Consider the following 23742-nt stretch of genomic DNA (forward strand, 5'->3'; position numbering starts at 1 on the left):
AGTCTTAAAACATGACCCTGGCATGAAACCGAAGGCAATGTGCACAAACTAAATCCCTCAGGCACAGACTTTACAGGCCCCCTCTCGATTTTCTGCATAAATGGAGAGTGGCAGCGGTGCAGATAATCCAGAAGTTATTTTAACTTGGCTTTGAAATGCATTAGATTTTTTTTTTCTTTTTGCGAAGTCAGAGATTTTCCTTTCTAATTATATTTGGCTCAAACTGACATTAAAATGAGTTTGCATTCTCACTTCGCCCACTGCCTGGTGAAGGGAGACTTCCCAGATGTGTGCTGTGTGATGGGCAGGTCAGTCTGGGATCCAACATCAACCACAATGTAGCTGCCCCGGGGGTGAATGCTGGAGGGTTCTGGTGCTGGCAGCACAGCCAGCCACAAGTGTGTGTGTGGGAGGGTCGGGCATCAGGCAGAGTGTGGGACCTCTGGGAGTCCCCCATCGCATCCCACGGTGTCAAGCTGGTAGATTTCCAGGGAGAGTCGGGAGTGGTGGGGAGGATTGAGACAAAGAGGAGCAAGTCAATTCCTCAAGGTTTTGGATTAAAACCCAGGAGTCCCACTGTCTCGATGAAATGTCTTTCTGGATGACTCGGGAGTCGAGATGAAAACTTCAACTTCTCTCAGAGGCTTCATTCTGCCAGCCTGCCTAGCCTTGGGTTTCTGCTCCTTTGAAATGCCTTCTCTCTCTACTATGTTCTCTCTTCCTCTGCCCTGCCTGCCCATCTCTGCTCCTTTCCTTTTAATAACCTCCCAGTTAAGCGAATCGAATGGGAAGAAGCAGTTAAAAGCACCTCATGGCTTGACAATGCTGGGTAATGGAGCGAGCAGGGCCCCGGGCTGTTCCTGGGAGAATTCAGGAAGGAGGAGGAAAAATAATAATAATAAAAAAAACTCAGCTAAGCTGATTACAAGGACAAAGTTAATTTAGAAATCAGCTCTGTTGGGTGGGAATGGGGGGTGGAGAGTACGGAACTGGACACAAGAGGTTGGGAGATTCGATTTGGGGGAAGTGTGCTTTATATAAACTGCCTTTGTTCCTGGAAATCATAATCCTTGGGAGGGACCAGGGTTCACTCCTTCGGATTCCTCAGCTCCTTCCATCCGGAGCAGGGGGTACAATCGGGGATTGTCCAGAGCTTGGATATCTCGTGGCACCGCATTCCAGAGGCCCCGCAGCCCCTGAGCCTCACATCTGTGGCCCCCTCCCCGCCCCTGCTCCCTGCTCCGCTCCCCCTCACTGGACAGTTAGGCTTCAGCATTTTTCACATACCTCTCTCACAACCTTTATCTTATAAAATTGTCAATATGTGTTTATACATCCATCTCCCACACCATACTGAGAGTGCCTCAAGAACAGGGACTAAATCTTACCTACCTTTTCATTCCCAGGCCTAGGCCAAGCACAGCCATTTAAAAAAACAATGCTGGTAAGTTGAACACATGCTCTCACCCCCCCTGGTGGGACCCTCTTCAAAGGACTCCATTTGAAAAACCAGAGCTCACTTCCTAGCAGAGGTTTTAAGAATCTTTAGGCTCAGCCCCTAAATGCACATGTATCTAAGGCCACAGACCAGTGGAAATGGCCCAGAATTGACCCTGAAGGGACTAAACCCAGATGGGCCCTCTGATGGAACCAGATGGCTCCCCTTGACTCTGGGTAGTGTAGCCATGGCCCAAGCTTGGGGGGCACAGGTAACAAAGAGCCTGGCCTCAGAGTCAGGCTGCAGAGCTCTCCTCGCAGTTATTGCCGTTGAACTCTGCCTCCAGGCATCTTTATCTTATACTGAAGGATTCTCAGAGGAAAAGATTTCCTCATCCTTCCAAAGTCTCTCTGGCTCAAGTCACAGATCTGAGACTTCCCAAGGCAGAGCTGGTATTTCTCTAAGGTTTTCTGCTCACTTCTGCCTGGCCAAACCTTGGTTATCTGTTTTTTTCATGTTTTTAATTGGAGGGGTTACAAATTTCCATAGCATCTCCAGTAGAAGAGGTGTTTAAGAGGAGCGGAGGCTTTGGTGAGAAATGAGATGGGGATTATACCTGTTTTTAACACACCCTTTGTCTGCTTAAAAAACAGAAATCCATGGCTCCCTAGTTCTTACAGGGGAGTCTTTGTAAGAAGCCTTTCGCCTGGCTTTTCCAAGCCTCCTCTAGTCTGTCCCCATTCTACCGTTCTGGATCATCTCATCTATTTCTCCCAAACCAACCCAAATCCTCAGTCCAACCGGCCTCAGTGTCCGCCACACATCCCAGCAGCAACATCTTGGTTCAGGAAGTCTGGCCCATCTGGTAAGGCTCTCCCTCTTCCTGCCACATCCATGTCCTGTCCATCCTTGGGCCCCACTTCCTCCACGGAGCCCTTCCTGGTCACTTCAGCCCACAGCAAACTCCCTTCTCTGGACTCTCCAGCTCTGACCTGCACACTGCTATTACGGCACCAATGACCACACCTTGCACCACTAGCAGTCTTCATGTATGTATACCTTAGTTTCTTAAAAGGGAAGGACCACCTGCTGTCATATTTTTTGGTCCACATAATGCCTACCAGTATGTTTTGCATATAATAATGTACAGTTGATGATTAAAAAAATAATTCTCCCGATTTGGTGAAAGAAAACTGAGGCCTACTGAGATTAAGTAATTTGCACTGAAATCACAAAGTGAGACCTTCAAGGGCAGAGATCTAGTACATTATTCACTTTGCAACACTGGAGCCCAGCACACAGTAAGCACACAATTCTCTTCCGCTGAATGAAGGAACAAAAGTCCTTCCTCTTTCCACACATCTTTCAGTGAGGATATATTCCTCAGACTGCCTCAGAAGGAAAGAAGGGGCAGAGAGAAAAGGCATCCAACGGCCTAGTCGATTCTGAAGCGGGCCTAGGATGGGACAGCTTCCTGGGATAAACCTGCTGGGCACAGAGTACACCTCCAGACACTCGGGTTCCTGTTATCCTTTCCCTGCCTCAAAACCCAAGACCCACAGCATTCTGGGTGAGTCTCCCATCGCCTTCCAGAGCCAGACTGCAAAAGGAATGAAGCGGCAGCATTCTCTCCTGGGAAACTAATGGAATTTGCTAGAGAGTTCTGGAGATTTCTACCCCTGGATTTAAGACCCTTAATCCTGAGGAGGTTGACTGGCTGCAAGGCTCATTTATTTCAATACGATGCCTATTTTGTTAAATGGGCTCAAGGAGGGCAGAGAGGGATGAGGACTGCAGCCCCTGGCGACAACAGAGGTTAATAAAAGTGGCTGAATAAATTAAACATGGAGGGAAGGACAAGCTGGGAGCTTGGAGTCAGCTGATAGAGGGAGAGTAAGTGGGATAGAAAGAAGAAAGAAAAGTGTCATACTTCAGTGGTGTCTGGGAGCTAGAGCAGCTTTTATCCTGGATGCTCCAAGAACTTAATTAGGTTCGCATTGTCTGACAATCAGACGTGGGAAGGTATGAGAGCTGGAGCTACAGAATGGAGAGGGACCAGTGTTACAGAATGAGGAACCCCAAGCTTCTTTCTCAACTTTCATAACCTCACAGTTTGTGCATCTATCAGAGAGGATGCAGAGCATGCAAGGCAAGGCAAAAAGTAGTACCTTTAAAGACACAGGAGGGCTGCTATGGCTAGAAGAAAAATGACTCACAAAAATGTACTACTGTTGCACACTAGTGCTCTGGTGACTGAAAGGGCTTGGGTAAAGATGAGAGATATCTGTCCAGATGTGTATGGGGATGGGGATAAGAAGGGGGTGCACGTATAGCTGCACTATGAAGGCATGTGTGAATACATATGCATATGCATGCAGTGAAATTGCGTCCACACGCTTGCATGCAGCAGTAATGCAGAATAGGTAGGTGTGCAGTCTTCCTTCTAGGAATTATCCTCAGCCCCCACCCCAACTTCCCTGCTTGGGTTCTAGTTCTGGCTCTGTCACTTACTAGCTGGATCATCTTGGACAATCTGCTTAACTTCTTTGGATCCCTGTTTGTCTGTCTGTAAAATGGGGATAACACCTAACTTCAACAATTATTGTCAGTATTGAATTAGTCACTAATACATGTAAAATACAAAACTGCCCTTCACAAAAATGAACGGCTTTCTCCCTCACTCTGAGAGAGCCCACTATCTTTCCTGATTTCTGAAATTGCCTCTTCCTCCTCCCTGGTTTCACATTTGAGGATCAAGGACATGACAGCCTCTTTCTCCTCTACTGCTGACAACCCATCCCCACACCCCCATCCTTTTCCAAGTCAAAGAACCCTCCAGGAGATTGCCAAGTAAACTGGTCCGGAGGCCCTGGGAAGAAACCAGACAGGAACTGGTAGGTCGGGAAGGGGCATAGCTTTCCCATTTCTGGACATATGAAGAGAAATGTCTCTAGCCTCAGATGGAAACATCTCCCAGAAATTGGGGAGATTAAGGAATTTGTCCCCATCCCTTCCCTCCATACCAACTGCCACCCCTTTGCAATTTATTTAACTTCTCTAGGTCTCTGTTTTCTCATCTATTAAATGGAGAAACAACTATCCTGCCTACATCATAGGATGAGTGTATCTCTCTATCAAATGGTACATGTAAAAAGTTGCTAAAATTGCCAAGCACCTTACAGGTACAAAGATAAAAGACTCTAAATGTGGGAGGAAAAGGATTGAGGCTTTCCAAACCTCCTTCTGACAAGGGGCATTATTTACTGGTCCCAGCCCCACTGATTAAAATATGTATCCTGACATCTAAGTTTTGCTTCACAAATGATCATCAAAGCAAGGCAGGGAGATAGATGTGGCCTTGGAATTTCTGGGCTGAGAACTAGGGAAGGGGGCTGAGCTGAGTGAGGCACCAGGAGAGGAAAAAGGCCTAGGCTTCCCTCCTGTCCTTCCACAGCTGCTTTAACTCTAAGAGAGGCAGGGTGTGGCTCTTCTAGCCAGGTTGAAGGGCACTCATGGTGCTTAGTAGGGAGACAAAAGAGGGGTTGAATCTGGGATCTAACACCTCAGGTATGCCCTTAAGCAAGTTACTTAAACTCTCAACTGTGGTTTCTTTAACTATAAAATGGGAGTAACATTAACCTGAAAAGCACACTGTAGGAATTCAATAAAAGGTAATTTTGATGCTTTGGTATGGAGTTCACCTCCTACAATCACTTTTCACCACCCTAGGCCAGGCAGTTCCCCAGCGCACAGGCTAAGAAGGAGGGTTGAAAGCCTCCCCAGGCGGGTTAGAACAAGCCATCTAAGACCTTAGCCTCCAATCCTACCAGACTACTAGGGACCAGACAAATTTGGAAGCTGACACTTGGGGAGATCCTGGTCTCAGGATTATCCCCTAGACCCCTTCTCAGTGCTTCTTTTGCCTCTGTATGGCTCTGGGCCTCTCCAGGAGTCAGCCTTGCAAGAAACAAGAGTAATTCCCAAATTTGTAGTTCATGGACCTGTAAGGCTGTGTTTAATATTAGAAAAAACCTTTTTATTTGCCAAGTCCTTGAAAAAAGTCATTTACTAGATTTATCATATCATCAAAGAAAAACAATTTAACACCAAAAAATGTAGGACAGAATCTCAGAATAAAGGATTGTTTTTTAAATTTGAATGAGTTTACCTTTATGAAATACTCACTCCCTTTTCTTCCTAGTTCTCATTCTGCTATGGACCAGGAAAATCCCTGTCCCAGCCCAGCATCAGTCTCTGCTGGCATGTAGGATCTGGCAAAGGAGAAGGGTGCAGGCTGTGGGATCAGCTGGTTCCTACAACTACCAATAAGATACTTAATGTATCTAAACCTCAGTTTCTTGGCCAGGTACAGTGGCTCACACCTATAATCCCAGCACTTTGGGAGGCCGAGGTGTAAGGAGCACTTGAACCTTGGAGTTTGAGACTAGCTTGTGCAACCTAGCAAGACCCATCTCTCCAAAAGAAAAAAAAAAAATTAGCCAGGTGTGTGTGGTCATAGCTACTTAGGAGGCTGAGGTAGGAGAATGGCTTGAGACTAGGAGGAGGTTGCAGTGAGCCATAATCACACCACTGCACCCTAGCCTGGGCGGCAGAGCAAGACCCTATCTAAAAAAATAAATAAATAAATCTCAGTGTCTCATCCATGAAATGGGGATAATTTACACAGCCAATCTCAGAGGGCTGTAGCATAGATTAAATTAGATAATGCATAAGAAGTAGTTAACACAGGGCTCAATAAAGGATCCATATTATTTTCAGACTCTGAAATGCTGCCACCTCGGGGCTAGTGTCCCTCCTCATTTCACACAAGAGCTCTGGTTCCTTCTCACTCAAGTGCCAACCTCTTCCACGTTTGCTCTCTCTCCTCAAATCCCTTCCCCAGATCTTTTCTGAGGTCTCCAAGGAGGGGGTCAGTTTCCCCTTCTGGGTCTGCCACAACATAGTTCTTTCCACGAGAGATACAAAGAAGGCGCTTACTGAAGCCCAGGACCAAGAATCTGGGGAGCTGGAGCTAGAAAACACACACACATACACACACACACACACAACACAAAGAATCATGAGGAGAAGAAAAGGAAGCGCAGACAACTCGACTGCCTGTCTATGTCTCACCTCAAAGTCAAGATAGTAAGCATTTACTGAGCACTTCTCGCTGTGCCAGACACTATTCCATGTACGTTACATGGATTAACATATTCAAGTGCCACCACAACCCTATGAGGTATTACTTCTTTCCTCACTTCTAGAAGAGCATGCTGAGGCACAGAGAAGGTACATGACTTGTTCAAGCTTATGACTACCAAATGGTGGAGGTGGGAGCTGGATGCGAGTCTGATTTAATCGCCATTGAATGCTGCCTCTTTCCAGCACTGCAGCGCACTCATCAAATCAATCAATTGATCAGATATTTAAGGGGCACTTACCACATGCTTAGCACTGTGCCAGAAACTATAGGATAAAAGAAATTAAGACTTAGTCCCTGCAAGGATGTAAAGAGGTCCTAGAGGAGTAAGGGGGGCAGAGGTGGGGCTTCCTCCTCCCATCTCACTGGAGCACCAAAGGCAGAGCCAGAACAACCAACCACTCAGCTGTGGGAAGGAGCAGAGGCGAGAAGGCCTGGATGCCTCCTCCTCCCACTCCTGACCAGGTGCTCTGGGGCCCAGGGCTGAGGCACTGAGTACTCGGTTCACACCCTCCCTTTGGGTCTAAGTGAGTAGAAGGCAGAAAGTGGAGTCCAGTCAAGGTCAAGGAGAGGAACCCAGTGTCCTGGTTTCTGCCATGTCTCCCCTGACTCTTCCCCAACCTCAGTGCCCTGCTCTGGGCAGAAGTGGGACATCTAAAGTGTGTATATGTGTCTATGTGTAGCACCGAGAGGGCAGAGTCCAGCTACTCTCCAGACCTGCTGTTCTCTGCCAGGATTCAGCTGTACTCAGGGAGTTGAATCCTGGGAATTTAGGAGGCCCTCGGGCCTCCTCCCTTTACCCTTTACTCCCCTCAAAAGCTGTGGCAGGAATGCCAGGGGGAGCTCTGGGGGCTGGATGGGCTTATTTTTCTCCTGCCCCCACATCCATCCCCCCGCTGGAGGCAGCTCCCGCCCCGAGCCGGCCTGTCATCCCACATTGCTCTGATTAGCTATAATCTTTCTTTTTCAATTTCTCCTCCCCGAGACTAGGGAGCGAGAAAATCTCCCAGAAAATGAATAAATATTTCAATTTTCGGCGCAATCAGTCTGTGGAGCCGGCGCATGATGGAAACGGGGGGAAGGATAATGGTTTTCATTTAGATAAGATACAGAAAATTATTTAGTGAAAAATGAAGATTGATGAAGCCCATTGAAATTCTTTAAAATGCGATTTTTATTTCTCAGCCTAGGCTGAATCTCCCCTTCCCCTCTCCTCTCTGCTCCCCTCAATTCTATAGCTTCCTGCTGACACTTACTCCCCCATCCCTATTCCCCCACCATCATCCCTCCTCCCTCTTGTAGCGCCCCCCTCCGTTTCCTCTCTCACTGCCCCAGTCCCTGACCTAGAGCTCTTTTCTGAGGATGGAGGCTAAGGAAAGGGGGTCCTGCCAAGCTCTCCACCCCAACGTGTGTCCCAGTCTACCCAGACCCCTACTCCTTCCCTCTCTGCCTCCTCCCCAGTCCCTTGCCAAGCTTCCCCCAACACTCACTAGTGATTTCCCCTCCCCTCCTGTCTAGTATCTCCCTTTCTTTTCTCTGGTATCCTCTCCCCCAACCCCAGATACTTCACCAGGTCCTGCTTTCACCCCTGTTGGAGCAGAGAAGTGGAAGCTCAGCATTCCCTAGCCACTCGCTCCTTTCCAAAGAGAGAAAGGCACACAACACACACTTCTTTCTGTCCCCAATTCAATCCACATGTCTCTCCTGTTTGCTAACTGCTGCTTTTGTTCCTTAACACTCATTTGTATCCATGTTGCTGACATGTAAGGGCTGTAAGAAAGGGGCAGACATAAGCTTGCCCCCAACATAGACCAATACTGACCCAGGGGCCCCCTCCACCACCAGCATGGTCCACCCCCTTCCTCCCCGACACCAACAGCCTGGCTGAACAAAGTCAGAACTTAAGTCATCTTCCCAACTTTCTGCCAAGTGGCTGGCCTGGCCTGCCAACCCCAGGGCCAGGCCTCCTCCTTTCCCCTAGCACCACCTCCCACTCTTGGCTCACACCACAGATGTGTGCCCTTCCCATATCATAGTGTGTGCTGGGGGGCTGGCATGGGTGCCCTGTGGGGAGAAATGAATCAAGACCTGCCCCCACCAACTCAGCCAGGCTTTGCCTTCGGAACTGGGAAGAGACCTGACAAGGAGAGGAAAGGTCCAGCATAACACCCCACCTACAAACGCAGGAAGGGAACAGAAAGCAGGGCAATAATGCCTGAGGCTGTTCTACCCAGATCCATTCCCAGACACCCCCTAAAAGAGACCACCTCCTCCATCTGCAGTCTGTACATCTCCATAGGTGTCTGCCCATATGAATGTCTGTTCAAGTTTCTTTGTTTGCTAGAGGGTTGGTTTCTGTGAGAGCGTGTGTCCTGTCCTTGTAAACGCCTGCATACATGTACTGTGTATAGTTGTAACGTTCGGGTGGATGAATGCGTGAGTGTGTGCCGATCTGGGGGAGGAATCTGTCTTCCTCAGATGTCTCAGTGTCTTTGTGTATATGTGTCTGTCTCAGTGTGGGGGATGTTTGTGGGGATGTCTCTCTCTCAGTAGGTGAGTAGTCTGTCTCAGTGTCTGTGAGTGTTTTACGGTGTTTGTGTGTCAATTTCTGTGTGTCAGCTCCATTTTTGGGGAGGGAAGGAGTTCAGCAGGATTCAGTCTTCTTTAGAGTCAGAACTGGGAGGCAAGAACCAACTCCCACAGACCCCAGTCCCTGCTGCAGTCTGGACCCTTGGTTCCCTCAGCCCTCTTCCCTCCCCCAACCCCAGACCTGCCCAGGATACACTGACATCCTCATCTCTCTCAACCACCTCCCTCACCTCCCAGCCTCTCCCCTGCCAGTTCCAAATAAGCCCCAGACAGCAACACTTTCCTGAGCCCAAGTAGAGTGTCAGCCCCCTCCCCCCACCGCCTCTGCCCCCGCCCCCGTGAGTTCCCCCCTCTGTATCAAGCGGGCCTGAAGCTGTATTTGGAACTCCACTCTCCACCCAGAGCCTCCGTGGGCAGGGGTTCCAAATCCCCACTAGAGGCCCCGAGACACCCCTCCCTTCCTCTAGAGGGGGCAGCCCCAGGCAGTCTGGAGCCGTGATTCAGACTCAGACCCCCAAGGGGCTGGGCTGGAGTAGGGGGATCCCCTTAGCAACATCTTCGGGAGGTGGGACCCAGCTTTAAGCTCACCCCCTCGCCCGAAATCCCACCCTCTTCCCAGCCTTGCCCTTAGGCTGAACTCAGGTGTCCGGAACCCCGGCCTCAGAGGGCGAGGGTCGGTAGGGCTGCCAGAAGCTCAAGAGAAAGCGTTCGGTTCCCCGTTTTACTCGGACCTCCAGCCCTCGCGGCCCCATTGCTCGGTTCTCCCGCGCAGCCAGAGGAAATAACTTGGGCAAATCAACGGCAAACTCATTCTCCCCAGCCCCCCGTTACTCCGCGCCCCCTCCCCCAGGGCTCTGCGCCCGGACCGAGCCCCCGCCTCGTGGCGTCCGGACCCGGGGACTGGCCGCGGGCCGCGGGGCACCCCAGCACTCTCCCACCGGGGGAGCAGTGCCCCGGCCCCGGGGGGAAGCCGAGCGTCCGGGGGCGGGCTGGGGGCCCTTACCTTGGGAGAAAGTATCGGAGAGAGTGAGGATCCAGACGAGGAGGCTCAGCATGCTGTCCGCCCGCCGTGCGCCCGCCCGCGGCTGGGGCCAGGAGTTGGCGAGCGAGCCAGAGGAGCGGGCTGGGGAGGAGGGGAGCCCGGGAGCCCGCCCCCCGCCCGCCGGCGCCCGCCCCTACACACACACACGCGCGCGCGCACACTCACGCGCACAAACTCACTTCCCTGCCCTCCGATTCTCTTTCTCTCTCTTTCCTCCCAGTCCTTTTTCTCGTCCTTGTCGCCCTCCCCCTTTAATTATTTCTCCTCTCAAGCTGTGTCTCTCTGGGTCTCTTTCGGTCTTTGCTCCCCCTTTCTCTCCCTTTCTCTTCCTTCCCTCTCTCCCTCCCTGCCTCCCTGCCTGCCTGCCTCCCTCCCTCCCTGCTTGCCTCCCTCCCTCCCTCCGCCTGACGTCTACACTCCCTCCGACGGCGCCTCCCTCCACGAGCCCTCCCCTTGCCCCCACAACGCGCGCGCACACACACACCCCTCGCTGGAACTGAGATGGAAGGAGAGCAAAGAGAGAAAGGAATTGATGGCAAAGGCAAAAGGGGATGAAAAATGTGACCGTCGTGGGTTCTGGGGCAGGCACGACAGGACCCCTGGCCACCTCACCCCCTCCCATTTATAGACGCAATCTTGGTCGCGGGCTATGGAACTAAGCAGTGGAGGAGGAACATGGGCTGAGGGACATCAGCTCAGAGGATGCGATGGGGTGTGTGTGTGTGTGTGTGTGTGTGTGTTTCCGTGTGTGTGTCTAGGAGTGGGGTGGGGGGCAGGGAGTTAAATAAACATAAAGACCTTTCTTTTTAAATTCCACACCCAAAGTCTAGCCCCTAGATTCCCCAAATTAAGAATTCTCAATTGACTAATAAATGCTTGGATAGGCGAGGGGCATACATGCCTCTCCCCACCTACAAAACCCAGAACTGGAGAATGGGAGCTGCCTCTTGGACCTGCCTTGAGGCCCTGCCTTGGCTTCACCCCGTCAAGGTTCAGCACGGCTAGGCGTTGGAGGACTTAGCGGCCTGGAAGAGGCACAGTTGACCCTTCCTTTGTTCATCTTAGCCTTCCACCCATCCCGAAGGAGAAGGTAGCCAACTGGATGGCTTTGAAGGGCCACGGCCTGGCCTCACCTCCCTGAATGCAAGCCAGAGGAGAAGACAGCCACCAGAGGATCTCTAAGCACGCTGGAGTTTGAGATCTTTTGGGGTAGGGACATGGAGGAACTAGGAAGGAAGGGAATTCCTGAGAATCATGAGAGCATTCAGGAGGGATCTCCACTTTCTTAAGGGCCCATTTTGGCAACCAGCTCCTCTTCTCACCCCTGACCAGATACTTCTGCTCACAGAGTTGCTCGGGGAGCCAGAGGTCCGGACCCTAGGGAATGGACAGAGGAGTTGCTGGAATTGCACAATTTTACAGTAATGTGTTGGTCCAAAGAGGTCTCCACTTCTTTCCTCCCAGAACCCGGATCTCCTGGATCTCTAACCCTCCCCGCCAAGCTTTCTCAATTTCTGCCCCTGAAAGTAGGTGCGTGGCTCTCTGGTGCCCTCTGTTGATGTGTGGCGGCCACAGCTCCTCTTTCCTCCGCAGATTCTAACACCAGGCTGTGGTCCGGACACATCCACACACAACCAGAAGACAGAGAAAGGCAGGAAAACACCCAAGCTCATATGCAGAAGCCCCATATGCACAGACCCAGAGAATTCTTCATATGTTCCAAAACACAGACAAACACAGTTTAAGAATAGAGCCATACCTTGGCCAGAGAAATAGGACTGCAATCCCAAACGTACACAGAAAGACACCAACACACAGACACATAGGGCTTTTCATTTGTTCATTCATTAATCATATATTCCACAGATATTTCTTCAGCTCCAGACTGCTATTTTCCAGTCACCATTCTAGGCTTTGGGGAGACAATAAAAAAAAAAAAGGACAAAGTCCTTCCCTTTAATGTTCCATTCTGGAGGAAAGTCAGAGGCAGTAGAAAAAATATGAAATACACTACATTATGGTAAATGCTATGGGGGACAACTAAAGCAGGATAAAAGATTAGGGAGAGGGGGAGAGGGAGGAATTACTGTTCTTACAGGTAGTCAAAGAAAGCTGTTCTGCTAAAGCTGCATTTGGGCACAGACCTGAAGGAACTGAGGGTTCAGCTGCTCAGGCGTCTGAGGGAAGAATGCAGCAGGCAGATGGTAGCAGCAAAGGCAAAAACCCTGAGGTAGGGAGCTCTGGACATGTCAGCGAGACAGGCTTTTCTCCTTTCCACTCCACATGATGGTGCATGGAGGGGAAGGCGAGGGTGACCCTGACTTAGGAAAGTATTATTTTTGCGTGTGTGTGTTTTCTTTTCTTTTCTTTCTTTCTTTTTTTTCTTTTTTTTTTTTTGATGGAGTTGCACTCTGTCACCCAGGCTGGAGTGTAGTGGTGTGATCTTGGCTCACCGCAACCTCCATCTCCCGGGTTCAAGCGATTCTCCTGCCTCAGCCTCTTGAGTAGCTGGGATTACAGGCACCCGCCACCACGCCCGGCTAATTTCTTTATTTTTAGTAGAGATGGGGTTTCACCATGTTGGCCAGGCTGGTCTTGAACTGCTGACCTCAAGTGATTTGCCTGCCTCAGCCTCCCAAAGTACTGGGATTACAGGTGTGAGCCACCACACTCGGCCTAGGAGAGCATTAATTAAAAAAAAAAGTCTTTAATCGAAGGAAGGGAATATTCTCAGCTCAGTGCTTCCTGCCTAATCTCCACGTCTGATATCAGGCTTGATAGCTATTCTTTTTATGAGAAGGGACTGGGTTATCAGAGCTTTTGGATTTTTGTGGGCCTTTTATTTTGCCTCAGAAGCCTAGAAACAGAGGAGCCAAGTTTCTCTAGCTCACTACTAGCAAAAACAACAATCTGGCCTGTCTCCTCTGGTCCCTTAGCTTTCCTTTTCCCTCCCCCTTTCCTTTAATTCCAAATCCTCACCAGCTCAGTTCATAGCAAACTCATGTCTCTAGAATCTCTTCCACATAAGTCATCCAGCATCCCAGATCTCAGAGCTTAAGACCCCATAGACCTCATCCCCAGCTAGTGGTCCTCAACACCAGTTGTGCATAGCACCTCCTGAGGGCCTTTAATTTTATTATTATTTTTTTTAATTTTTTGAGACAGAGTTTAGATCTGTCACCTGGGCTGGAGTGCCGTGGCACGATCTCAGCTCACTGTAACCTCTGCCTCCCGGGTTCAAGTGATTCTCCTGCCACAGCCTCCCAAGTAGCTGGGATTACAGGTGTGTGCCACCATGCCTGGGTAGTTTTTGTATTTTTAGTAGAGACAGCATTTCGCCATGTTGGCCAAGCTGGTCTTGAACTCCTGACCTCTGGTGATCCACCCGCCTCAGCCTCCCAAAGTGCTGGGGTTACAGGTATGAGCCACCATGCCCTGCCCTGAGGGCTTTTTAAAAACACCAGTGCCATGCCCTCGTCCCTAAAGATTAATTGTTCTTGGGTGAAGTTCAAGCATCAGTATTTTTAGACATAGCCCCAGGTGATTCTAGTAGACAGCCAAGGTAGAGAGCTGCTAAACTAAGCAAACCCCTGCTTTCCAGACATTGTCTTCAGCAAGCCTGCACACCACACAAGTGTCCTGCCCTCTTATCTCCGCTAGCATTTCTTCTGCTTATTGCCAATCTTGTATCACCCTTCCCTCCTGGGGCAACCCCAATTAAGCTGCCCCAACTTTGCTCCATCCTCGTCTCTTTAACACTAAGGCTCACAATTTTGTCTAGTCGAATTAACTGAGTCTCTTAGAATCTAATAACATAACTCATCAAACTGTAGACATCCTAGGGCTGAGTCCCTGGTATCAGTCAGATGATCCAAAGATAAAGCTTGTGTCTTTTCCGTCAGACTGGACATATCTTCCTAGGACAGGATATCTGCCTCCCCAGTCAAACTTGGGGATTCTTGGGGGGCAAGGAATATGCATGTCACACCATTCTGGAGCTCCCTGAGGGCAGAGCAAAAGCTGGGTAAGCCCCTCCCTATCAGAGAGGTACCTTGCAGAGTAGTTGACAGCAAAGCACATGGGCCCTGAAACCAGACAGGGATTCAAATCTAGGTTCTTTCCCTTCCTTTCTGTGTGACCTTGGACATTTTATGTGGCTAACCTCTCTAGTTCTTGTTTTTTTTTTAATATGGAAACAGGGATAATAATAGTACTTACGTTATGGGGTAGTAGTGAGGATTGAGTTCATATCCATACAGCCCTTAGAACAATACTAGGCATACAGCATATGCTCAGTAAATGCTAGCTGTGATTATTTTTCAGTTTTAGAGCTTCCCCAAACAGAGATCTTTTGAATCTTCCTCCTGTGGATTTGTCTTCATCCTCATGCACAGAGCCCTGCCCCGACAGAAGCAGGCAGGCGCGGAGGCGGAGGAAGTAATCCCTAAGGATGCTACTTCACCTAGAATAAAGGAGAGAAACAGCCAAAGGTTATATATGGAGTTAAGAGAAATATTAATAATTTTTTGAGCACAAAAGCAAAAAGATCAAGAGGTCAGGGAGTGAGCAGGAAGGCAATTTATGACCATCAGCAGGAGAAGCCACCTTCAGAGACAGAAATGAATTCTTTGTCTCAATGAGGGCTAAGAACAGCAGAACAATTCTATAAATTGTCCTTTTTCCCCCTAGAGAGGTGGAGTATTGTGTCCCTGCTGCTTACCAGAGACAGAGGAGAGAAAGGGTGAGATCCTTATTCTCAGCTTGGAAAATAATCCTGACCCTAAAGGAAACCTTGAGTCCCCAAGGGCAAGGGATCATCAGAGGTCACCTTGTCTCTTCCCCTGCTGCAGACTATAGCCCAGAGCAGTGAGAGTGAGAGATGTACCCCTTCTTCAAAAGTCCTCCCAGCAAAGGGGGCTCTTCATCCCTTCTCCACTTTTGTATCTCACAGCCCAGGTAACTGCATAAGGCCTTTCCAGATATTCAGCCTTGAGATTTCCTGCTATTATACCAGTTTATTTCACTTGTGCTCCTTTTCCTTAAGATGCCCAGCTTCTGAGATGTACAAGAAAAAGGGCAGGGGCAAGGGACTGCCATATGGCAGTGGAAAAAGTCTTTAATCTGCACTCTGAGGGGAGAGTGGGGCAAGAGGAAAGACAGCATCAGTCAAAGTACCCCAGACCTCTCCTTAGTGGCCAGGGGGCCCTGAGCCTGGGTCCAGCTAGGCTGGCCTCTCTGCAAAGAGTATCTGGCCCTGTAAAAAAAGTGAAGAAGAATTCTGGGCCTGGGAACTGGCGTTTCCTCATCTCAGTTTTGCCACCTATGCTTGATATCTTGCCAAGGAACAGGGGTCTCAGCAGTTGAAATGATAGTTGTTCACCCTCTCTGACATCTGTGCAGAGCAAAGAAGATACTCCAAGGAGGCCCAGATCCCTGATACATTAAGACATGAGGATGCCAGTAAGACACACAACAGAAACTAGGTACCCTGGACAGCAGTGGGATTAAGTGGCCATCTTAGGCCTCCTACAGAAGGGGAAGATGGTAGATGAAGGAAGTCAGGCTCCATGGATGGGGCATGGGTGTCAGAGGACACTTAGGAAGCAGTGCTGCTATTGAAGGAGAAAGACTAGAGGCTAGCCACCATAAAGGACTGTCTACTGAGAAGTATCCACAATATTTAGGGAGAAATGTTTTGGATGGGTTGAAGTTGCTCAGAGGCAGGGGCTTAGAAAGAATGACCTTGGCAAAGACAGGTTCCCAGTGTATACATCTACCGTGTGCCAGCATTGCCTGCGAATGACTGGGATCCATTCCACACCACCCATTTTCAGCCCTTCCCCTTCCATTGCTTCATATTCCAGCTCCAATATGGCAGGGGAAGTGTTGGGGGGAGGGCAATTTGTACTAAATGAACCAGTTATCTCTTATTAGGTTTAATGAATATCTCATTGCCTGAGTCACGGGGATTGGAAGATCCCTGCTTCCAATGAGTAGCCTGGTTGAGGAGACCTATTCAGAAAAAAGAAGAGTGTTAGTGTTCAGCAACTCTGGGCAGAGGCCTTGAGATGGGGAGTGGGTATGTGTGTTGGGGGGAGGGCAGTGGGAAATAGACTTTTTGGAAAAAATGGAGACAGTAATAATGAATTAATAACTCAAATGGGAAGCTGCACAAATGGAGACAGCATGAAGTCCATTCCCCTTAGAGGTGGCAAAATGGTCTGTCAAAGGTCGCAAGGAAAGGCACAGTAGACCTGGGACTAGAACCCAGGCCTCTTAGGCCAGGATTCACCTATGTATCTCACTAACTCCATCTTTCCCACCCTTGCACCCCAGTCTCATTCCAAATGCTTTTATCAGCAAAGACACTCCTGATACCTAAACGGCTCTGACCATTATGTGGCTCTAGTCTTCTGTAAGGGTCTGGAAATCAGAGAATAACGTGAGCAGGAAGCAAGGGATACTGAGGAAAAGGGAGAAGTCTCTCATCTTCCTTTGGCTCTTGGTTTTAGTTTTCTTGGATTCTGTCCCCAAGCCCAGAGTTTCTTGGCCTTTAACATTCTCCAGTGCTTCCTTGAACACCTAAAACCACCCATTCATTAGATCCATTTAGTATCAGAACTGGTTTAGAGGGTTATGGTTTATGTTTTCATCCAAGCTAGAAATGAGATTGAGTTTGCAGCTAGGATTATGGCCTGAAGTTCTATTAAGGACACTGAACATCATGGCAGTTGAAGAGTGAAATTAAATAAGGTTCATATGAGTGGAAATATAAGGGCTAAGTTTACTTAACCTTAACTATAAGAGAGCCCGTTAACTTAAAGCACAACTCTTAACAATGTTACTACAACCGTTATAACCCCCTAGTAGAGGTTTGCTAAGGGTTTTGGTTGAGATTAATTAAGTAATTAGTCCATTCACCCATTCATTCATCTATTCATCCCACAAACATGTATTAAAAGCTCACTCTATGCCAGGCACAGGGTGAAGCACTTGGGATATAAAGAAGAACGAAGCACACCCCCTTGTTGTCCAAAAGCTCATTGTCTAGTGGGAAAGACAGACAGATAATTACAACAGAGTTGGGAAGTGCAGATAGAAAAATGCTTGTGTTTTTTAGTGCAAAACAGAAGTTACTCAACTCAGCTTGCAGGCATCTAGAAAAGTTTCCTAGAAATGGAGATTCAGGATCTTTAGAGTCTGAGTGTGGCTTTAGATTTGATAGCTCCCCTCTCTGGGCTCCATTTCCTGCTAACTCTGATGCCCCCATGGTACTGTAATATTCTTTGTCTCTAATATTGAGTTACGAGATATTCCCTGGGGATGCCTTTTAGTGGGTTCCATCAGGGCCCATAGGGTATTCTGTAAATTCTGTGTTTGAGAACTGCTTCTGGAAACTTTGGCTCATTTCCTCTCAAGGAACCAGAGCCAAGATTCTTCCCCAGGTCCAGTGTTGGGGACCAATTTTCTGACTCCCACTCCTTTCACCTGACTTGGTGCCTTCCTCCCTGTGACAGCCAAGCTCCAGGACAATGGAACTCCTCTCTACTTCCACTGGCTTTCCGGCTTCTGTGCCAGGGAACAGGCCTCGTGGTACCTGCCAGGCAGGGTCTGGCTGCTGGTTCAGGTGGCATTTCCTAAATGGACAGATGGAGAATGTTGGTTTACTATCTCTCCAGTGCTTCTATTCCACCCTCCAAGACACAGCCAGCAAACAGGTCCTGGTACCAAGTCGTCTCTTCCAGGCACTGGCAGTTTCCCCTTTTCTACTAGCCCTTAGCCATGAGCCTCAATGCTTCCCCCATCCATAGGTCCTCCTCATGCAAAGCGCTAGTCTAGGCTTTGGGAATAGATCCAGAGGAAAGCAAATTCAGAGGAAAATGTTGTCCGCCAAGTAAAAAACAAAACAAAACAAAAACCAACCCTGGCTACTCCTTCAGCAGTCCTCTTTCGAGAATGGCACCAACCTCCATCCTATTGTTCAGACCAGACATCTGCGAGTACATACTCTCTCCATCCCCATTCACATTCAAACAGTCTCCAAATCCTCTGGATTGGCTTTCCCAGGTAGTGGCCTAATTTGCTTCCATCTTCATTGTTACCACCCTGCTCCATGTGTATTATCTCCTGCCTCAACACCAGCAAGGCCTTTCTGCATGAGCCCAAGCCTAATAATTTTTCTCCAGCTCAAATTTGACCACATTACTCCCCTGCTTAAAACTCACTGGGGCTCTCATTGCCCTTAGGATCAGATACAGCACCTTCTTGTTGGTTCCTAGAGCCTGCCTGGGGTACGTTGGCCTTCCCTCCCAACCCCACTGCTCTCCACTCCCCTTCTTATCCTTTATACTCCAACTCCACCCGGCTTCTCTAAGTTCTAGGGACTGGCCATATTTCTCTCATTGTTTGGGGTCTCAGCACATGGGGTTCTCTTGCCTGCAATGTTCTTTCCGCCCGGAGTCTACCCCAACCTTGCCCCTTAAGCTAAGTCCTACTCATCCCTCAGACCTCACACTAAATGCCACTTCTCCATGGAAGCCTCTCTAATTTCTCCAGACAAGCTAGATCACCTTGTTATTGCCTTCAAGCACCTTCTATTTCCACTGGTAACATTCATCTCCCTTCTAATTAAGTATTCAATGTCTGTTTCCCATGCTAGATCATAAACCCTGTGCAGGTAGAGCCTGTACTGGTGGTGTTCACTGTTGTCACCAGAGTGCCTGGCAAAAAGGGATATATTTCTGATTCTGAGTTCCACAAAGGAATTACTGGAGTAGAGAGGAGGCTGAGTTCCATTTCAGAGTACAAAGCCAGGGCGCTAGCAATTGAACTGCAAGAGGATATTCCCAACTAAGCAGGCACTTGATAAGTCCAGGAAATCATCCTTCCAAGGAGCTGGGAGAAGATGAGCAGAAGTGGCATAAAAGTTTATCTTCTGTTGTTCAGGATGAGTGTGTGTGGGGGAGACACTTATTACCTCGAATGTGCCAAGAAAAAAAATCCCAGGGAACAGTGAACAAAGCTATAAATACAGCCGAGGGTCGGGTGACATCACCTGAGCACAGTGTGGCGATTTATGGCCAAGTCACACGGCCCTAAAATGTATTTATAACGGTGTAACTCACTAGTACTTCTCCCTGCCTGCCTGCCCTCCCTCATTTCCCTGTTCAGTGGTGGCCACATTCCTTATTCTGATGAAACAGGATGGCTGGGCCAGGCACCGGCTCTGGGGGTACTTGGCTACTCTGAAAAGCGGAGCCGTTTCTCCAAAATATGTATGCAACAACGTGCAATGGTTCTTTGCTTTTTGGAGAATTCTGAACGTTTAAGCTGCGCATTCAAGGCACACAAACCCTCTGGCCTTAACGTACCTTCTAGCTTCATGGACAGCTTTGTTACCTTCCAGCTTTATTCACGTATGTCACATGAATCCTAATCTCCAACCTATTAGTTCTTCTCTGAAGCCTTCAGATTTTTACCCCCTTACTTCTTTGTTCATGCTTTCTACCATAATCTCTGGTCAAAACTCCTCCTTCAAGGACCAACCCAGACATGACATTCTCCCTGAGCTGCCTGATGTGAGGACGTGACTTTTAGTTCTCTCTTTCCAAAGCCAGTGACTCTCCATTCCTGGAGGCCACCTGTTTACTATTACAGTCATATATTTACATAGCTTGTTTCCTCCTCAAACTTTGAAAGCCTTCCCCACACATCTTAGTTCCTCCCTGAGGGTTTGCTCAGGACCTGTCACAGGGAGGAAGCTCAGGGCACATTTTTTCAACAAAATATCTGTCCCTCCGGCCAACTCAGTCCACCTTGAGCATCTCCTACATGTCTGACACTATGCTGAACATGCTATGGGCATTAGTTTCAATCTTCATAATGACAAGATAGGCATTATCATTCCCACTTCTGTATAGGGGAATTGTGGCAGAGAGAGGTTAAGCAGCTTGCCCAAAGGCACACAGTATGTGAATGTGACCACAGGATGCTCACCCAGTGTGTCAAACTCCACCATGTTTCTTCTGTTCCTGGAGACCTTGGGCTGTGTGCTCCACAGCCTAATTTCTATACAATATCCCAGGGTTTGTATTCTCTTCTCAAAGACACTGCACACAGCCAGCTGAGAGCCTGCCTCTTCACAGAGAGTTCCAATGTGGCTTGCTCAGGTGCTGGGGTTATCAAAGTGGAGTTTTTGAAGAAACTTTTCAGAGAATGGCTGCTATGAAAAAAGCAGCCCAGGCTCTGTCTGTATTCTGGGGGTCTTCACCTCCCTTGCTTTATTTACATAGGGAAAAGAAAGCTCAGAGTCAGCTCAGAGAGAGATAAACACTCACCTGCCAGCTGCTCACTCCTCACAACATAGGCTCTCCTCTTCAGTCTCCACTCCTCTGATCCTGGATTTTCTCAGGTGATTTTACCACTACCTCTGTTTAGAGTCTAAATGGAGAGAGAAGCAAGGTGGACTGAGATTCTCCTTCTCACAAATACATCACCAAGTGCTCAGCTCATGGGAAGTGTGGCCTGGAAATCACCCAAGGTGGATGGGGTAGGTGTAGGGAGAGTTCAGCTAGGCTGGTCCCTGAGCCAGGATCTCTTAACAAGCTGAGTTTGGGCAGTGCAGACAGAGGGCAGCGGGGGAAGCAAGCCAAAGGAAGTTAGAAAAATTATGTCTCTCCAATTCAGCCTGAACTAAGTCACCAACATGCGGCTTAAAGCACTCAATAAAATCCAAAATACTTACCAAGCAAAGTGATTTCGTTGAGAAATTGCTATTAATACTATTAATAGTTATTTTCTATTATTGCTCATAATTGAAAAGTGACTAAAAATAATGCTAGATGGGTTCTCTTTCACTCTATCTCCACACATAGGCCACTTGTAATCCCATATTTGGCTGTAGGACACAGGACATCCACTTTACACACAAAATGTGAAGTAAAGAAAGTTTGCCTTTGGTGATACGGTCTCTCTTTCTTGATACTTTATTCTATAACCGTGAGAATTCTCCTACAGTTCTAAACTTCCCCTGATGAATGCATTCATACTAAAATGTGAGGGACTCCATATCCTGCCTCCCCTCATACCCCCTACCAAAGCGTATTTTAAAAGAGAGCTAGCATTGGCACAATGCTGTAACCAAGGGAATACATTTCTGACAGTGTAATTATAGACACCCTTATACTTGATAAGGAGGCATTTTGGAGCTGTACTACAGAGACCTTCTACAGCCCCTGAAATTATAGAGTCTACAACCAGAGGCAGACTTATCATAAAGTTAATGAAGCTCACTCGTTCAGGGCCCTCATAAGGCCCTGGGAGGCACCCTGCTAGTATGTTCACATGGTTCTGCATAAAAGATGCAAGAGTAAGATATTGTAACCACAATTCATTAAGTCTGATGTCTCTTTCCATTATAATTTTCTCTCTGCCCCACCTCCCCTCATATTAGGTGGTGAAGGAGCCATAGGTGTTTTGGGGGTTTTGCCTAAGTGAAAATTGAGTTGAAAATACATTTAGGTTTTTTCTTTCTTTCTTTCTTTCTTTTTGACAGAATTTTGCTCTTGTTGCCCAGGCTGGAGTGCAATGGCTCGATCTCGGCTCACTGCAACCTCTGCTTCCCAGGTTCAAGCAATTCTCCTGTAGCTGGGATTCTCCAAGCAATTCTCCAAGTAGCTGGGACTACAGGCATGTGCCACCATACCTGGCTAATTTTTGTATTTTTAGTAGAGACCGGGTTTCACCATGTTGGCCAGGCTGGTCTTGAACTCCTGACCTCAAGTGATCCACCCATCTCGGCCTCCCAAAATGCTGGCTTGAGCCACTTCACCCAGCCTACATTTAGGTTTGATTAAAGGGGTATGTGATGTGGCCCAGGATCACCTGCATGTATGGTTGTTGCTAACTTCTGGTATAGGAATGGCTTCCAGGAATATTCCTACAGCCATTGAGCTGACTGATTCAGGTATCATCATGACATAAAGATTCAGAACCTGAGGGTCATGGTGGCAAGAACATGTCCTCTAGTGCCTGGACCTGGAAGTAATATTTGAACTGTATGGCGCCAGAAGCCAGTCCATGGAAAATTCTCCTAATCACTAGTCATGTAACATTGCAAGCAGTGGATTGGGTTCTCACTGGTGCTTTATCAGAATGGAAGTTTTCCCTGTCAGGAATATGTTTAATAAGGTGGGATATATAATTATAAACATACCATACAAAAATGTTCCCCATTGATTTTTATATAAAATTGTAGATAGAAATTATTCTGACATTAAGAAATGAATTGTAACATAAAATTCAGATTATCCCCAAAGAGATACTGCAGTAAGAGGAAGAGATAGATTTCTAATAAGATCTTGGATTGTTTAATAATTCAATTAATGAAGAAGAGTAATTCATAGGAATACACTGCAAAAAGTTCTAACCTTTCTTGGTGGGTTGATAAAAATAACATTCATAAACTTCATAATAGACCACTACATCTAGGACAAACTGGCTGACTATTATCCTTTATAACAAGTATTTAAGATTAGTCACTACATAAGAAAGCCTGAACTGTCCTGAAATCTTACAGCTCTATTATGAAAAAAAATTTGCATAGCTTTCTTTTTCAAATCTGACAATCCTAATTTCTTTTTTTCTTAATAGAAACAGAGTCTTGCTGTTGTCCAGGATAGAATGCAGCGGCACAATCACAGTTCACTGCAGACTTAAACTACTGGGCTCAAGTGATCCTCCCGCCTCAGCCTCCCAAAATTCTGGGATTACAGGTGTGAGCTACCATTCCTGGCCTACCCTAAAATTATATGTGGTATTACCAAGAGCGATTTTTATTTATTTATTTATTTTTCTCTGAACGGAGTCTTGCTCTGTCGCCCAGGCTAGAGTGTAGTGGCGTGATCTTGGCTCATGGCAACCTCTGCTTCCTGGGTTCAAGTGATTCTCCTGCCTCAGCCTCCCCAGTAGCTGGGATTACAGGTGTGTGTCACCACACTTGGCTAATTTTTTTGTATTTTTAGTAGAGATGGGGTTTCACCATGTTCGCCACATTGGACTTGAATTCCTGACCTCATGATCTGCCCGCCTTGGCCTCCCAAAGTGCTGGGATTACAGGCGTGAGCCACCGTGCCCGGCCTCACAAAATTTTAAAGTTGAAACATATTTTTAAATAGTATCAATAATAATAATAATAAAAATTTTCATCAACCATGCCAGAGGAAAACAAACTTATCTTTCTGCTCTCTCTATAAAAAAATGACAAAATCATTATGAAGAATCAATCAAAGAGCATGCTGCCAGAAAAAGTAAAAAAATACTATATAAATGTGCTAGGCAGTTAATTAATATAAATTACTATGCTATTTTTCTGGATTCTAAATGATTTTTGATTTGCCACCTCTTTAATTTGCAACTTGTTATGATTCCTCTTCACATTTTAAAAATAAATTTTCAAGTATGTATCTAATT

At 47.6% G+C, this 23742-nt stretch overlaps 1 protein-coding gene across 3 annotated transcripts in view; it reads right to left on the reverse strand.

Moving 5' to 3' along the window:
- Positions 1 to 10656, reverse strand: part of KIRREL1 (kirre like nephrin family adhesion molecule 1) — a 102914-nt gene extending 92258 nt beyond the window's left edge. The window contains exon 1 of one of the 3 annotated variants that reach the window (XM_009242664.4): positions 10234 to 10656. In XM_009242664.4, coding sequence (XP_009240939.1) covers positions 10234 to 10285 — 52 coding nt within the window. In that variant the 5' untranslated portion in view covers positions 10286 to 10656. The remainder of the gene's footprint in view (positions 1 to 10233) is intronic. The other 2 variants (XM_063727269.1, XM_009242662.3) reach the window with 2 other exon arrangements.
- Positions 10657 to 23742: the final 13086 nt, after the last annotated feature.

This window comes from Pongo abelii, chromosome 1 (assembly GCF_028885655.2).
Source record: "Pongo abelii isolate AG06213 chromosome 1, NHGRI_mPonAbe1-v2.0_pri, whole genome shotgun sequence".
Taxonomy (NCBI): Eukaryota; Metazoa; Chordata; class Mammalia; order Primates; family Hominidae; genus Pongo; species Pongo abelii.